This window comes from Hemibagrus wyckioides, linkage group LG24 (assembly GCF_019097595.1).
Source record: "Hemibagrus wyckioides isolate EC202008001 linkage group LG24, SWU_Hwy_1.0, whole genome shotgun sequence".
NCBI classification, from domain to species: Eukaryota; Metazoa; Chordata; class Actinopteri; order Siluriformes; family Bagridae; genus Hemibagrus; species Hemibagrus wyckioides.
The window spans coordinates 10903826-10921602 of NC_080733.1; the positions used below are offsets into that span (position 1 = coordinate 10903826).

General features: G+C 39.4%; 1 protein-coding gene across 3 annotated transcripts in view; it reads left to right on the top strand.

Moving 5' to 3' along the window:
* vps50 (VPS50 EARP/GARPII complex subunit) overlaps positions 1–17777 on the top strand; it is a 153097-nt gene that overhangs the window by 42771 nt on the left and 92549 nt on the right. For all 3 annotated transcript variants that reach the window (XM_058377732.1, XM_058377734.1, XM_058377733.1), the window contains exons 10-12: positions 1767–1809; positions 4801–4899; positions 9152–9292. In XM_058377732.1, coding sequence (XP_058233715.1) covers positions 1767–1809; positions 4801–4899; positions 9152–9292 — 283 coding nt within the window. The remainder of the gene's footprint in view (positions 1–1766; positions 1810–4800; positions 4900–9151; positions 9293–17777) is intronic.

The following is a 17777-nucleotide window of genomic DNA, read 5'->3' on the forward strand; positions in this document are numbered from 1 at the left end:
TTAATATTCATGTGTGTGTGTGTGTGTTTTTAGCCAAATACATCTGCACTGCAGATTTTAAAACTCCCTATTAATCAACAGAAGATGCTGGTGTGTGTCGGCCATGTGCGTTGTCTCCGGAATAAACAAATTTGCCATCCTTTCAAAACTGGCACGCCAGCGTAGCATGACTCTGACTGTACATGGGGAGCCTTCAACATCTGTTCCTCTCACTTCAGAGCACCGCCAGTGAAAAAGTGGCTGTGAAACGACTGCTGGAATACCCATAGTGGAGTTCTGCTTATAAAAATACGAAACAGCTTTCAGAACAGCAAAGCTCCCTCTAAATTTAGCAAGCGCTTCAGGGTAATATTTAGCCCAGCTGCCATTTTCAAATATGCTTTGAGATTTGATACTGGATTTGAACCATCCATTGTATTCGTGCCATGCTTTCCACCCTGCATGGAGGAGAGTGAAATAATTCCTGCTTCTCATCTTAGTATCTGACTGAAGGCATCCTCATATCATTCGAAGGGGTCCGTGCTCCCAGATAAACCTTCTTCTGAATACCAAAGGCTTTTGCCCTCTTGTAATTGCTTCCTTTTCATCTTGTAAGCAAGGAGATTTTAATTCCAGGCCTCATTTTTGGCAGTATTGGACACCTGGGTTATCTGTGCATTTCTGCACTGCAAAGAGGAGTTAATTACTGTGAGACTTAATCTGGAAGAAGGGCAAGCACAGCAGGTTTTCTCAGCCCAACTCTGAAGGTAGTCTTTTCTAATCTACTACATTTCACTGAGCCGCAGCTCTACATCAGCGCCTCGGCATATCCTATGCATCTGCCATAATGAGAGTGAGAGTGGGAGAAGTAGATTCGGTTTAAAGAATGCCTCTTCCTTCTTACATGACCTAAATCAGGGGTGTCCAATCTTATCCACAAAGGACCGGTGTGGGTGCAGGTTTCCATACCAATCAACCTGATTCCACCTGTTTAATCAGTTGATCTTGGCTTTCAATAGACACAGGTGCGGCTTTTGCATGGTTGGAATGAAAACCTGCACCCACACCGGCCCTTTGTGGATAAAATTGGACCCTAAATGCTGTGCCTAAAACTGGAGGCTTTTTAAACCGACCTATCATCTGATCATCTGTATAATTTTCTAGAAATTAGCTTATAATGTTAACCAACCAACATGTTCTTACTTTACCTACTGCTATACAATACTCAAAAGTGCAAGAAAAGTAGATATGAAAGGCTGAATAACATTGGGGTTTTTTTCTTAATACAATTTGTGAACAGTGAATTTTTGGTGTGTTTCTGACAGCATGGCACTGAGGGACAATGGCAGCTCACTCACACAAAGAAGAAGAAATCACACTCTGCTTGCAAAGTTTTAGACATATTTAGGCCATAGCATCTTCAGGCTACTAAACTAGCCCTTTAAATTACATGAGCTCTGCCAGAAGATGATCTTGCCAAGGCAAGACTAAAAAGAAAATAAAAACATTTATCATTTTGGTGTGATACATTTATGGTTTCTCTAACATTGAGGTATGTGTTATATGTTAAAATCCTGTTTTGGCCCCAAATTTGTATTTTGTTTGTTGTGTGACATGAGGCTTATTTTTCCACACATTTATGAAAATAAATTCATATAGATTTTGAAGGGTGCAATTTTTCAGTGTTACACACACTGGTGTCCTGATTAGAGTCTTTTAATCTTAGCCAGGTTTTCTCTTGTGGTTGTGATTGCTAAACCCAATTTGAAATTTTTTTCTCTCCGCAGTGAGTTGAACTCAAAGCTGCAAGACACTCTGGAACAAATCGAGGTATGTAGCCAAAAAAAAGAAGAAAGTTTGATTTAAAAACATCCTACTTTTCAGGTACAGACTCAGACTCAGCTGTTAAAGTCCCATCCAATTTCATATTCACCCTGTGAGGTCTGAGTCTACATACACCAGTCAGCCAGAACATTAAAACCACTGACAGGTGAAGGGAATAACATTTGATTATCTCATTACACTGGCATCTGTCAAGGGATTGGATATATCCAGCAGCAAGTGGACAGTCAGTTCTTGAAGTTGATGTGTTGGATACAGGTAAATGGGCAAATGTAAGGATCTGGGAGACTTGGACAAGTGCCAAATTGTGATGGTTAGACGACCGGATCAGTGCATCTTCAAAATGGCAGGTGTTGGGTGATGGTCCCAGTGCACTGGTTAGTACCTAGGAAGGACAACCAGTAAACCTGCTACAAGGTCATGTGCCCAAGGCTCAGTGCTCTGTGTGGGGAGTAAAGCCTGGTACAATGCCACAGAAGAGCTATTGTAACACAAATTGCTGAAAAAGTTAAGGTTGGTTATTTTAGAAAGTCAGGACAAAGTGCACTAGAGCTTGCTGCGTATTATACGTCATAGAGCTGGTGAGCATCAGAACTGGACCATGGAGCAGTGGAAGAAGGGTGGCCTGGTCTGGTGAATCAAGTTTTCTTTTACATCGTTTGGATGTACCTGGAGAAGAGATGACACCCGGATGCACTACAGGAAGAATACAATCTGGTGAAAGTAGTGTGACACTGAGCAATGTTCTGCTGGGAAATCTTGGGTCCTGGCATTCATGTTACTTTTACACGCGTCACCTTCCTAAACATTGTTGCAGACCAAGTACACCTCTCTATGTCAACGGTATTCCCTAATGGCAAAGGGTCTCTTTCTGCAGGATAATGCACCCTGCCACACTGCAAAAATTGTTCAGAAACGCTTTGAAGAGTTCAAGGTGTTGACTCAGCCTCCAAATTCCACAGATCTCATTTCGATCGAGAAGCTGTGGGATGCGCTGGACAGACACTTTTATAAATCTTGCAAGACTTAAAGATTCAGCTGCTACAAGGAGGACGTACACATTTTATGCAGGTGGTTTTAATGTTATGGCTGATATGTGTATAAGTATGCGTAAAAGCATGAATGGTGCTCTGTGCGTGTGTGCGCGTGTGTACGTGTGTGTGAGCGTGTGTGAGCTTAATTGCAGATGTACAGTGTTCTCCTGAATAAGCTGTTTGCTCTGTGGACTCAAGAATAGGAGAGCTAACATACAACCAGACATGTACACACACACACACACACACACGGAGTAACCCCTGCTGTTTTTTCAAATTTGAGTTTCAAACAGATTAGGAACGATTAAATGAATTAAATGATTAAAAGATCTCAGCCTTGTTGATGCCCCCTTTCTCTCCATTTCACTTTCAGTTGAATTTCCACATTTCCGCACTTTACATGATGGTCATGTTAATAGCAAATAAGCCTAGTCAACTCATTAACCAGTGTTTATTTCATCCATTAGCAAAAATCACTCCACAAGGAACGTTTGTGGAAGAATACTCTAATTAATGTGTTTGTTTTGGTAAAAATGTCAAATTAGTAATAATTGAGGCTCGATGGTTTCTATTTCTGATTTACATATGAGCTCAGTTGATGATCATTTTTAATACTATGCTGAAATCTTATTTATGCTAATTTATGTGGATTTGTTTTTAGTCCTGGATGGAAAAATCAGGTTTAGTTGTTGCAGGTGTCCTTAGTTCAAATCAAAAACAAAAATTAATGAATACATGTGGGAGGGGAGCTGGGGAATTTCAGACTTTTGCAGATGTTACTCTGTGCTTTTTTCCACCCTTCTCCCTAAAGAACCTTCCAGCAGCATTGTCTGCAGTTTTTCATCAATCTAAAAGGTGGTCTATTAATTTTAATCCTGTCTGGATAGACATTTCAGGGATTATGCAGGCCAATGTCACTTGATGTTTATAGTCATTTTTTGCCTCCAGATGAAGAGAAAAGTGACAGGATTGTCACTGATTGTAAATGCAGTTGCTATGGGCCATATCAAATGATCTATTTGATGTCTTCGCTGGGAGGGGAAAAAAAAAGCTTTGTTAGAAGGGGAAGTGGTCTCATGAGCTGATTAAATTGACCTTTGTAATGACCGCTATGTCTGTATACGCCCTTCCGTTCACATATCATGATTATGTTCATTCGATCATCTTCAGTAAGCACGTTATCCTGGTCCGGATCATCTTAGATACGGAGCCTATACAGGGAACTCTGAGTGCAAGGTGTGAGAATACATACTTACACACACCTGCAAGCAATCTAGTGCCATATCACCAACCAACCTTACTAAGATTTCAGAGAATCTGGAAGAAACCCGTGTGAAGATGAGATTAACAAGCGACGCTCATGATGGGGGCTCAGAATTAACCCTGGTGGCAATGCTTTCTGCTGCACCACCGTGCTGCCTGTCATGATTAAAGTTTCCTGTAAATTAATTCATGATCCAGTGTGCAAGAAAGACGCTGCTGGGAACTATGGTAATTTATTAGTGTCAAATAGCTGGCAAATATTCTGATTGACTTAATCTGGGGAAAAAAACAATCTTGTCCGGATAGAACTTTAATTATTTTTTTAAAATAGCTAGCACTTGTTAAACTATCCTTTTATAACTAATATATTTTAGACTTTGTTGAATTATACATTTGTGATAGGATAAGTCATTATATCATTTAGGGATCCTGTTCTCACTCTTACATACGGTATTCTATATGTGTGCTGTTTCTTTTTTCTCCAGGGCTTTTGGAGCTCAGCTTTCATCACTAAACAGTCAGTTGGGCCAGAGATATGAAAGACAAAGATATAAAGCCTAATCTTTTCCCTCCTCTCCAGAGACCTCAGTTATTAGGAGAGAAGATTTCTTACCATCATCATTAATGCAGTGCAGTTCCTTCTGCCCCTTAAACCTTTCTTCTTCTTTTCTTGTCTCTGCAGGAGCAGTTGGATGTAGCGCTGTCGAAAACCTGCAAGAACTTTGACGTCGCTCACTACACCAGAGTTCAGCTTGCGTACTCGCTATTGGGCAAGACACAGGTGAGCGAGTCATGAGAGCTTGTCTAGGGTTAGAGGTATACCTCCCACACTGCGTCACACAGGGGAAGATGAGATGTTCTTGGATTAAGGCTATTATTTGGCAGGGAAGTGCCTGCCTTTTCCCCTTTACCTCAGAGCATACAAAGCTGTGATTGAAGTCAGAATCTGAGAAAGCTTTTCTTTTTATTGTGGCGTTCTCTGGTGCTTCATGGTGTGTAGCAGGATTCTCTGCTTTAGCTTTCCTGCCATTGATCCTCAGGATTAAAGCTCCACACATTTATCTATGACTTACCTCCTCATGTGTAGGAAAGAAAGCTGTTTGGGGAGAATGACTCCTTGGTGTGTTATGCTGAGTTCACAGCTTCTATTCACATAGCTGTAGGTTATATGGGTTGTGTTGTGAAATGGGATTTAGTAGGCAAACCATGTAAAAATGTTTGTAAAATATTTATGCTCACGTAACTGTGACCAATATATAACCAATCCCTACTAGTGCAAGTAGTGGTATCTGTTGCCAAGTAATGGTCCCCACTAGCCAAGGTGAGATGGGAGGGCAGACCCAGGACAGTGCATTGCAGAGTCTTCAAAAAGTTGATCACTTGAAAATTGAAAATGATTGAGGTTTCATTTTTAGCCAGATATAGAGCTCCAGGTTGTGCTAAAATGCTCATCTTGCATGACCACTTTCTCATGCACTGTAGATTGCAGAGAATTTGCACTGGTGTTATTTTAAAGCTCCTGAAGAACTCATAACATTGCACATCTTCCTCACTGCAGTCCAGAGCTTTTGAGCTGTCGACACTTAAAGTTCAGAAGATGTCCTTTTGATAATGGCAGAAGGATCTCCAACTACTAATTATATGAATGAATTCTATCCTGGTATTCATTCTTTCTGCTGGGTTAGAGGAAAGTCCAGCGGAGAGGTGGCATCATAGAGTTTGGTGGCAGAAAATACCTCTGCTATCTTAAGATTTTAAGATATTACCTAGGATATTTGGTCACTTTTTTATTACTGCTTCTTTCATGCTGTCTGGTTAGAATGACTGAATGCTAGTGAGAGATGGAACTTTTTGGTCTTGGTAGGTGATGGTACACATTATTTGTTTATTGGTTAATCCAAGATGGAAAGCTTTTTGATTGAACAGAAATTTGTCTGACTTGTGAGATTTCTACTCACATGTTTTTAGTTATCTGTTGAAATGTGTGGGGAACAATATCAGAACAAGTTTTCTGACCCTTTCTGTCATGTATCTGTATAAGTATATGAATGAATTCTGTCGTGTTATTCATTCATTCTGCAAAGCTGGAGGCCAGTCCCATAGGGAGGAGGCATTGCAGAGATGACAGCGGTCAGAAATGACCTCCACTAGTGCTTTCTAGAGCTCTGCAGTGAAATGAGCCAGGAGCTAAATGTGTTTCTGGAAAGCATGCCATGGTGACGATGTGCATTACTGTTCATGATCGCCAGTTTTTCCTGCCATTCTCTTCTCCATAACCGTTTCCAGTGGGTCAGTTGTATTTCTTAAAATCCACCACCAGTTTCTTTGTGTTACTGATGTTAAGCTGCACCACAAGATGAAGTCCACCACCAAACCCCTACACTCTAAATCATTTTCATTGTGAATGCACTCCACAATGAAAGAGCCATCAGGGAACCTCTGCAGGTGGCATGAGCCACTCTACTGTATTGGAAGTGTAGAAAGTGAAGAGGAAAAGTGATAGAACAGCTCTCTGGGGTGCACATTGGTGGCTCAAAAAGATATGTCTTTTTAAGAGAGCAAAAAAAGTCATAACGGTTTACTCTGTGTTGTGTGAATATTCCCAGCAAGAGATATTAGCATTTCTGTGATTAGCTCAAATGGCTCATGGTTACACGGTCCCTTATGTAGTATGAACATGTACAAATAAAGATAATCACGGACCAGCTTTTTCTTTCAAATTGCACTTCCTGGGGGAATAACAAATGTATTCAAACATCTGTACAGCTGCTTTAACTGTTCCCCCCACGCTAGTTCTGTTAGGATGCTAGTGTAGGATGGAGAGCTTGCGGATTTGACAGGAATCTAAAGGTTGGATGCTGATGGCCCACATTATTTGAGCTTTCTAAGAAGATTTTTTTTAGGTTTTTCTCAAACTTCATCTGAGATCTTTTATTAAAGCCAGTCTAGTGGAAAATGCCACATATTATTAGTGTTTGGGGGAAAATATATATACTACACTATACTTTTATCTGTGTATTATGTGTCTAAGTTTGTGTATGTTGAGGCTTCTAACTCAGGTGTTGTAGGACAAGTAGCGTTCATATACCACTCACTTATTCATTCACATATCTAGGCAATTCAAAGAGGCTTAGGTATAAGTTTTTGATGTTATTATATAATTTAATTCCTTTTTGCTACTCTGTATTTACAACCACATGCTGAGTTCACATAATTCCCCCGCAGGTGAAATAAGAAAACGGTTAAACCGGGATTTCAGCATTAAGCAGCATTAGTATTAGATTTTCTTTATCTGTTTTAAAGAGATCACACTTTTTGATGATACCAGAAATAACATCCTAATTCTCAGCAACCTCAGAGGCAAGCCGCTCCAACTTGGCTTACCGGAAAATCACCAGAAAATTTCCCTTTCCAGATTTTTTATTTTTTTTTAAATACCCCCTTGGATCTTGGATGACTCTAGTCTGCTGATTGCTTTCTTCTTTTTATTGGCTCACCGTCACAACACCTGCATACATTAGGACGTGTTTTGTGTTGTATGCTTATGGCATGTTAATAAAGATCTAATGTGTGGTAGAGTTTTTGCAGCAGATGATGCTGATTCACGTCACTGCCAGTTTTAAGTTTCGAATCAGATGCAGATTTGTTTACATTCTTGGCTCTCATATCGAAGCCCGTTCCCACTTTGATGAATAAGGGTCACTGAGTGCGTGGTTGAATGTTAGAGAGAGACGGACAGTAAGGGAGAATTTTCTGCTTTGTTGTATTTGGAGGTGAGCATGTCCTGAATAAAATCGAGCAGTATTTTATTATACAGGATGTTCTTTTGGGCTGTGAAAAATCTTACAATTTCACATAGGCTTAGACTGTAGATTCATTTTACATCACATCTGGATTTTACACTACACAGTGCACATACATGTCACCTCATTCATTCATCTTCAGTAAGCTCTTTATCTTGGTCCGGGTCATGGTGGCTCTGGAGGCTGCAACCCAAATGCACTCAGGGTTTCAAGATCATATTTATCAGCAGCTGCAAAGCTCACTGCAGATAGTGTTGTAATTGTTTGATAAAGGCAGCATCTGCTTGTACAGAGTGAAAATCACAATTCATTAATCCCAGGTGAGAAATTCCAGTGTTACAGCAACAAGACAACGAGCAATATAAGACATAGAAAACCGACAGTAATGCAGCAGAAGGGAGTTGTTATTTACAGAAGGATGTTATTTACAGAAGTTTAAACAGTAACTTGGTGCAGTGCTTTTACACTTCATTATCTCGTGTAAATATGGATCTCAGGTGAAATGACTTTCAGGTTTAAAGGGCTGCTTGTTCTGCGGAAAATTATTCATCTGCAATCAGTCTATTAACTGATCCACCCACCCATCCAATCTATCCATCCACTGTATCCGTCCATCCATCTACCATTTATTTCATATACCTTTCATTTATCCTTCCCTCATAGATTCACCCATACATCCACGTATTCATCCTTCCTCCAATACAGCCATACAACCATTCATCCACTCTAGTAACCCATTTTCCCATCCATCCATCCATCCATCCATCCACCCACCCACATATCCATCCATCCATCCATCCACACATCCATCCACCCTTTTTTTCTTGAACAATTTCATCCACTCTTCCTTTCATTCAAGCATCCTTTCACCCACTTTTCCATCTACCTTTCTTTTTTTCCACCCTTCCATCCACCCTTCCATCCATACATCTCTCTACCCTCCATCCACCCTTCTGTCTATCCATGTTTCCCTCCACCCTTCCATTATTAGAGTGAATGTAGATAATAATCCTGTAAGCAAGGCAGCTGTTTGCATTTGGAAATAGACACACCTTTTTTAAATTACTATATGATGGTGTGACTTGGAAAAGATATTGTATCATTTCCTTTTTTTTTTCCCCTATCTACACAATATATATCAATACACAACCTTCTACATGTTCCATGCTGGGGATGAATTTATTCAAAAGCCTGCATCTTCTTTTTCTCTTTCCCTTTCTCCCTCTGTAGACGGCGATGGACCAGCTTCACATGCACTTCACCCAGGCCATTCACAACACTGTGTTCCAGGTGGTGCTGGGATACGTGGAACTATGTGCTGGCAATGCTGACACCAAATTCCAGAAGATGCAGTACAAGGATCTGTGCACGGTAAGACACCTTCTTCATCCTCACTTCTGAAAGAGGGGTCAGATTATCTGCTTCTCTCCTTCTCACTCCGGTTCAGTTGAAAGTAAACTCCTAAATGATTTTAACTGTACTTAGGCTTTTTCATGAATAACTCGTCACTCTTTTGTACTTCAGACAAGCAGGGAATTATTTTCCTTCTTACAGGATGGCACATTTGTCTATATCGGGAACACACTGAAACAAAGAAACAACGATGCATGGCTCTCTGGAAGGGGAAGACAGTCTCATTCATGAGCATGTCACAAAGCAATTAATCTGAGTTAATATGCAGGAATAGAGTCATTACAAAGGACATTGGTGGCTTTTTCTGCTCTGAAGGCAGACAGCTCAGCTCTTTAACCCTGCCTCTGAAAGCCTCATTTGTATTCATCTGAAACAAGGCTCTGCATCTCAAACAAAGCATCCATCGTCTCCATAAGACCATTTTATTACTTTATCTTTGCAGGATGTGTGCTTAATGTCAGACAGCAGGTGAAAAAACACCAGAGATATTAAGTTGTGTCTGTCTGTCATGCATGGAAAATGAAGCACTGTTCAGGCAAGTCTTCTGTGATCAGGACATTCATGAAACACTGACAGCTTTAATACTCACATTAAGTGCTGTGAGAATGTGTGTGGTAGCAACTCTGATGTGGGGCAAAAGAAGAAATGATTGTCGATGTATAATATGTCACTAGCGTGTGAAAACGTCTATACTACTGTGTTGAATTTGTAATTTGATTGGTCTAACGGTGTGAGTTTAGGTAAAATCCATCCTTCCATCCTTGTGCTCCATCCTTCCAGCTATCCATCCATCAATGCATCCATCCATCCATCCGTCCATCCATCTATTTATCTGGCCATTCACCTTCCTGCCCGACTGCTGATTTTCATTTACCCGCTTCAGCTACCAATCATGGAAGGTGATGGTTAGCACATGCTTCCTCTAGGACACATGAAGCCACCCACAGACTGCTGTCATGCTGTTGCAGGGCAGTCAAACACACTCGGAGGAGAACCTTTTGTCCATTTGTCTTTGTCTTACACACGCAAGCTCACAGTCACACCACTATCGACTTGTGTGGTTATCATTGACACATAATAGTTCCATTACTGGTATTCACTCTTGATTCAATGGCAAAAAACATTGCTCTCAGACATCATCAGAATACACTGCTAAGAGTTATCACTCAAAAATACACCAAACATGTCAGCTTGGCCATTTCAGATTGCTCCTTCCTCCTTAATCATATCTATTAATGTCATGTTTAAACAAAACAAGTGTATGATCAGAATGAGATGCTTTTTCAGCCAAAAGAGTAAAAAAAATCTGAAATAGTATAAACTGGATTGTGCAAATATTCAGTATTTTACGGTATTCACCACACACAAAAAAAAGTGCTACTTGTCTGTTTTAGTGAAAGCTGCAGACACTACATGCACACTTTCTTATTAATTGCTCTATCTGTTTTAAAGATTAGGAAGAAAGAAATTGTTCATGCGTACTTTTCTTGTGTCACGCTTCAACTTTAGACATGTGACTACCGAAAGGTTTATGCAGTATCCAGCCCTTGAAAACTGATTCTAGGACCTTTGCATTTATTGTACCATGATGCTGCTGTTCATGGTGCAGGAAAATATTCTCTTTGCACAGAAGCTACTGTACAGTACTGGAGCAATAGAACCCTGCTGTGTCCCAGGAGGATGCCATAGGAGGCTGTTCGAGCCCTTTAACAAAAATGCTTTGTATTGAAAAACATATTGAGAAACAAGTGAACCCTTGGTGAGTCTCTGGTCTTACGTCTCCATTCAGGACACTTCAGTGTTGTTAGGCAGCTGAGAGAGATAAAATAAACGGAACAAGATTTGTAATACTGACAGCCACTTTAGTACTGACCTCAAACTCCATCACGAGAATGAAAAAAATCTGATATTACTGCCATCCTCCAAAGGTCGCATCCTAATGCAGAGCAGCAGATGAATTTTGAATGGAGGCTTCATTACACTACTCTTACTCATCCTCCTCTGCAGATATCATCTACATCCCTCCGTCCGTGACTGATGTTGGAGGTGGAACAGGGTCACAGGCTGTGTTACAGAGCATGCTGACTCACACATCCCCTTTACTGGCTTAAAATGATCAACATTTCATTTGTAATTGTGGCATTTACACTTAACTGATTCATGTGAATGTGATGTTTAACCCTCTAGTACAGTGTAGATGTAGAGTGCATATGTAACAGCTCTCTTCATGAGCATTATTTAGTTTAATTATCATGCATCTAAAGTTTTGTAGTCATAATGACACAGCGCTTCTATCCAGCTTTTAATTTTTATTTTATTCTAAATTTATGCTGATTATTGGTTATTATTATTAAAAATTATCACATGGACAATAAGAAGCAAAAAGAAAATAGTAGAAAAAGAATTTCTTTCTTTCTTTCTTTCTTTCTTTCTTTCTTTCTTTCTTTCTTTCTTTCTTTCTTTCTTTCTTTCTTTCTTTCTTTCTTTCTTTCTTTCTTTCTTTCTTTCTTTCTTTCAACACAATTATGCAAGGGGTGATGGTTACAGTATTTTATTGCCAGTTATATAGTACATAAACACAGCATGGCTTAATAGCAGAATCACAGCTGTGTGTGTGTGCGTGCATGCACATGTGTGTGCATGTGTTATTGGGTAAAATATGGGTCATTTTTACCTCTTCATATTCATTTACCAGGCTTACTTTTTCTGAATTTGGTGCTTAGCCTGTGATCCCTGGCAAACATCTGCTCCATGTACTCCATATTCTACACAGCAACTGCTTTAGATCAGATGCTCTTTAGTCCTTTCTGATGTTTTAATTGAAGGCTCACTCTCAGTAGGCTGTTTTGATATTGATTTTGTTTACTTGTTGATGATTTAATCACACAGAGATGAGCTGTAACGCCGATCAGCTGAAAAATTCACTTAGTACGACCACGTGGCACACTCGAGCTGCAGCAGGTTTTCGGCTATGTGTAATTGAAGAACGGGTGAAGGAATTTAATCTGGAATAACAGCTTTTACGAAGCATTTTATGTCACATTTATGAATCCTTTTATTCACTTTCATTACTGTTTTAACAGACCATAAACCATAAATTGGCATCTAAACCTCAACTCGGTAACTAAAATGAATTTAAATGGCTTTTAGGTTATTGCCTGTCAGGACAAATGAGCCATGACACAACACACTCAACCAGTAATAAACCGGGAATACAACTTTTGATAAGAAAATCAGTGTATTCCCATAGCTGATAGCTGTTTTTGCACACAGATTTTGCCATAACGAGATGTTTCCTGTGTGTTTTCTACCAGAAGGATGGGATTTTTTTGTTGTCTGTGTTGACTACCATCACATTCCTCCTGTAATTATCAATTACACAGAAAAGAGCATAATGTTTTTGCAGAGCTTTGTTTTTACAATAAATTTTTACCTAAAAAATAGAAAACTGATTTGAAGTTATAATATAGTCATGTAGTTCTTATCTGTTCTTTTCTTTTTTCCCCTCTTTTTTTACCACCATGAAACCAAACAGAAGTCAGACAGGCATGCAGTATAGACTTGCAGTGTGATCGTATCGAGCCAATGCTAGATCATTTGCTGACAATTAGACTTGGTCAATATAATGATTTAGCCATGAGTTTAATCACCATGGTCATGGTGAGATTTAGATGTCTTTAACTGTTTTCTGCTCAAGGCTATAGGTGTTCAGTAAAGAAAGAAACAGAAAAGAAACGTGTCATTTATACAGAACAGATAAGCTTTCCAGTGTCTGTTAAGCAATGTTACCAGATATCTGTAATGATTATGCACTATAAGCAATCTGTATATCAGAGAAATGTGAGCATTTTCATAATGTAATCATGGTTGTCGTTCAAAAACGTGACATGCATACTACACACACTTCATCTATACACACCTCTGATCTGCTGAGGCATGTATTTCACAAGAAGGTGTGTTACCATATCCTTCCTGATGGCTCAAATTTATCTGAGAAAAAATCTCTCCCATCTCTCTCTGACTTCGCTTATTAACCTCTGGTCAGAACTGAGTGTATGGATGGTGACAGACAGATAGACAGACAGACATGATAGATTGATAGATGTTGATCGGAAGCATGGGGTTCAAGCCCCAGCACTGCCAAGCTGCCATGGTTGGGCCCTTGAGCAAGGCCTCCAAAAATACCACCACTCTAACCACACCCCCACCCTGTGACAAATTGTACCTGTGACAAATAAAGGCTACTTAACATAGATACATAGATAGATATGTTTATAAGGTTTGTAAATATCCATATTTGACTTGTTTTATTCACACACACACTTTACCTGATATCCCCAGAAGCATTGCTTCTCTGACAAAGTATTTTGTTGTCACATTAAAAAATAGTTTCCTTGAGTCCTTATAGTGTAGAAAAAGTTGGAAACTTTTTTCCCCACAGGATGTTATTTAGCCTATATCACCTAAAGTTATTTCTACTGATAATTTTACAGATGATCAAATACACCATTACCTTTCCAGGTGTGTGCATGCACAGTCCCCAAGAATTGCTGACTTGACAAAATTCAAATAAGACTAAAATCTTAGACATAGTTTCTCCACATTTCCTCACCACCACCAGTCTGAATAGACCTGAAGACATAACCAACGGGAGGAAAATGTAAAAAAATGACCAAAAAAACCCAGGACATCTTGAAACATCATATGTGGAAGAATCAAATATGGGAAAATAATCTGTTTATCAGTTTTTTAAATGTTTTTTAGATAGTTCCACTTAAAAGTATATTAAATTGTTTGGAAGGATTGTCCTTTGTTTTGCCCTCAGGTGGAGTTAATTTTTCTTCAAACTCCTTGAGAGTGGAAACAACTTGAAAGAACTTGATCAGAAATTATTTAAATTCTGACAGAAAGTGAACTTATTGCTTCTCACATGACGTGTTTCAAATGCTCCTGTCTGACCTCTGATATGAACGCTACCCATAGAGCGATACAGGTTTTGGCAGGGGAATATCTGCTTCAACGGACAGAAGAACATTTGATTAATTCTGTGCATTAGCTCAGCAATGGGGCTGCATTGACATCTGCTGATAAGTGAGAACATGTGCAGCATCGTTAAAAATTAGGCTGAATGAGAGCTGGCATGTAAAAGGGGCTTAATTCTCCAACTCATCAGCAGAAAATGTAGTCATGACATGCTAAAGGCCATAGCCCTTCTGTCTAGACCTGATTAGACCTTCCTATCTTAAAGAATTACTTTAGGGACACAAGACCATGTGGGTAGATGTGTGATTTGGACGCATTTCTGCTTTGGGTTTAAATCTGTGGTCATGGGATTTGAATTAGAGCTAAAGATCAGGGTTTTTAAGAAAATAATTAATTGCATGATCACGTTGCTAAGAATTAGGTGGTGTAGATGTTAGTGATGTGTTGATTAGCTCAGTGTTCTTCAGTGGGCCATGGCAAAGGACAAGTCCGAAAGGTTAGAGGGGTTCATCAAGCAGTTAAGTTGATGAATAGCTACACAGTGCTGTCTGTTTTTGTTAAAGAGTCATTCTCCAGCAAGATACAGTTTGCCTGTGTAGTACACCGCAATGGATTTAGCTTTTTTCCTTTTAGAGCATTTAGCAGAAGCCGTTATCCAGAGCAACATAGTGTGTGCTCTCCAAAAAACTAATATTCATGCATCTCAAGTTGCTTTAAATCCATGCTGGAGCTTGTGTTACTAGTTGTGGCAAATTTTATTAATATATTTTTATATTAATAACATGCTCAGGAGATAAATATACACTTTGATTATATAATAGATACATAGAATATGTGCGTATATTTTTATGTTTTACTAATATGGCTGATGCTAGTTTTATCATATGTGACTTACAATTGAGAGTGCTATAAGTTGAGCAATATGCGGGTTAAAGGCCTGGCTCCAAAGCCCAGCAGTGGCAGTTTGCCGATGCTGGGATTTAAACTCATGACTTTCCGATCAGTAGCCCAATGATTTAACCACTAAGCTGCCAGGAAAGTGTGAGAGGGAAAAATGAGAAACCTGATATCTCCATCTTTTGTTCTAATGTTTAAAAGCCACTCTACAGCCTTGCTGTTTGTGGTATTTGCTAGTTCTGCTAGTAAAAAGGATTCCCAGCTGATCTTTGTGTAATCACCACCACCACCACAAATGGTCACTGCAGAAATTCAAGTGGTCATTCGAGACACATGAAAATGCCTGTGCTGTCCACTCATGATTGCATCACCCAAATGGGGCCCGAGATCCTATAACATACAACTTTACCTTTACCTCATGCAGCACCACACTCTTTTACTTTTTGTGTACTATTATCACTATAGGCTCTTTTGGGGTTTTATGCTTGAATGGACTGGGAATTATTGGGACCTAGAGCAGATTTTGTCCCAGCTGAATGTTACCTAAGGGCTGCATTGGAAATGCATTAAGTTTGCTCTATAGAGAGTTGCCTTTGATGGAGGAGGCTTGTGTATTAGTATGCTGGCACTGCAATTCTACCGATGCTGATGGCAGCAAAACTATTTTTTCCTTTTGTCCTTTAAAGCATTCTAACGACTGTGAATCAGCTTAATATAGGATTGACTGCACCTGGTCCAGCCCTGACTTTTGGTGAGCGCAGATTATATTTTAGTCTTTGAAGCTCAGCAGAAAGTCATTAATCCTGGATGAGCTTTCTGAGATCAGATCCAAGACCTCCACCCTTTATTCAAATCTCAGTTTCCAAACACCAATGCCAAATCATCCCTTATGAGCAATGAGTCAACTGGCAAAGCAGAGGGATTGATTGTGTGGTTAGAAATGATCATTTCCCTTTCTTGCTCACTTTTGCCAAACTCCAAACTTTTGCTTCCTGCCCTATAATAGTAGAAACAATGTCAGTGGAACCTCCCAGACTGTTTTTTGGCAACTAGACAATACAAGGAGATTATATGTAAACAAATCATACAAAAAAATAAAAATAAAAAATACCAGTCACCTTAAAATAGCATGTTTTGGCTGGTGGTAATGTTTTGCTTATTGTTTTTTTGATCCTCTTATCCCCTTCATGTTAAGTTATAGCTCTCTTCATTGGTCAGGATCTATCTAGTGGAATAACTGATGCTGGCTGGATTCAGGTTGTTTATATGCAGCTGTGAATTTCTCCCAGGTGATGAATTACCACTGAAAGCAGTCCCTGTGTACAGATCACACTTAATCTGATTTATTTCAACCACTCAGGCTTGGGGTGTGTTGTCACAGATCACATAAATCTTAAAATCATTCATTCTTTAGTTTATTTTTTCTGAATTCCATACAGTACTTGGAGAGACAGATCAGGTGGTCAATTTGATATCATGGACAATTTTTCAGTAACAGTGTGTTTTAGATGGCAGACAGCAATCTGTTTGAAGTGTTCAAATTGGGTGTTTTTCTCTCTTTCTGCTCTACATTTTTTGGAGGTAAAATAATTTGGAGGTAAAACTATGGGATTTGTCCTTGGGTGTAATTTATACAGTCTGTGTAAACCCATAAATAAGCAGCCGGATCAGGTCAAACCTGTAAGGCAATGGGAGAGCCCTGTTCTGTAAATCGTTCCTAGCTTTGTGGTTGTTAGCTTTTCCACAGCTGGAGGCCATATTGCTGGGCCGTTTCTGTTCTCTAAAACTAGCCCCAGACTGTAATTCACCCAAGCTTTTCCATATACACTGCCTTACTTGGAGAGAGAAAAAAAACCTGGACGAAAGCCCTGTATGTAGCTGTCAGTGGTGCTGACAAATGTGTGTATGGATGAGTCGGCCATGTTGTGGTTTGAGACATAACAAACTCTATGTCAGGCCTCCCAGACCAGAGATTGGCCTTTCCAAGTGGGAGTATGGCAGCTTTTCTCAGAATTCTAATGTTGCTGCAGACCAAAATAGACTTGGCAAAACTTTGACTTGTGAGCCTATTAGGAGAGTTTCAGTATGCACGATTTTAATGCTTGTTATATGGCTCCAAAAAAAGTGTTGGGTCCTGAAATGTGGGGCTTTGATGGATGGAACACATGTCCATCCAGTTCCGCTGACACTTTTTCATTCACCCAATATTATGATAATATGATAATGCATTTATGATTACTCTCAGATTCACAAATGTTCAAATATCATTCATAGGTATAAAAATGAAGTTTCTCTGGCAGTTTTTCAGAAAAGCCTACCACCTACAGATATGTATAATTTAAAATTTAGTCAATTTTTTTCCAGCCATTGCTTGCACTACTATTATTCAGTCAGGTTTTTTTTTTTTTTTTTGGCTGAGGAAGCACGTAAAGCCAAATGTGCTATAGTGTCTCGGGACATCGGGTAAATTCAACTCTTTATTATTTTCCCCTCATTATTCTGAGACATTCCTACTCATGCGTCATGGTTATTATCAGCTCCTGTGCTCAGCTTATTTACTGGT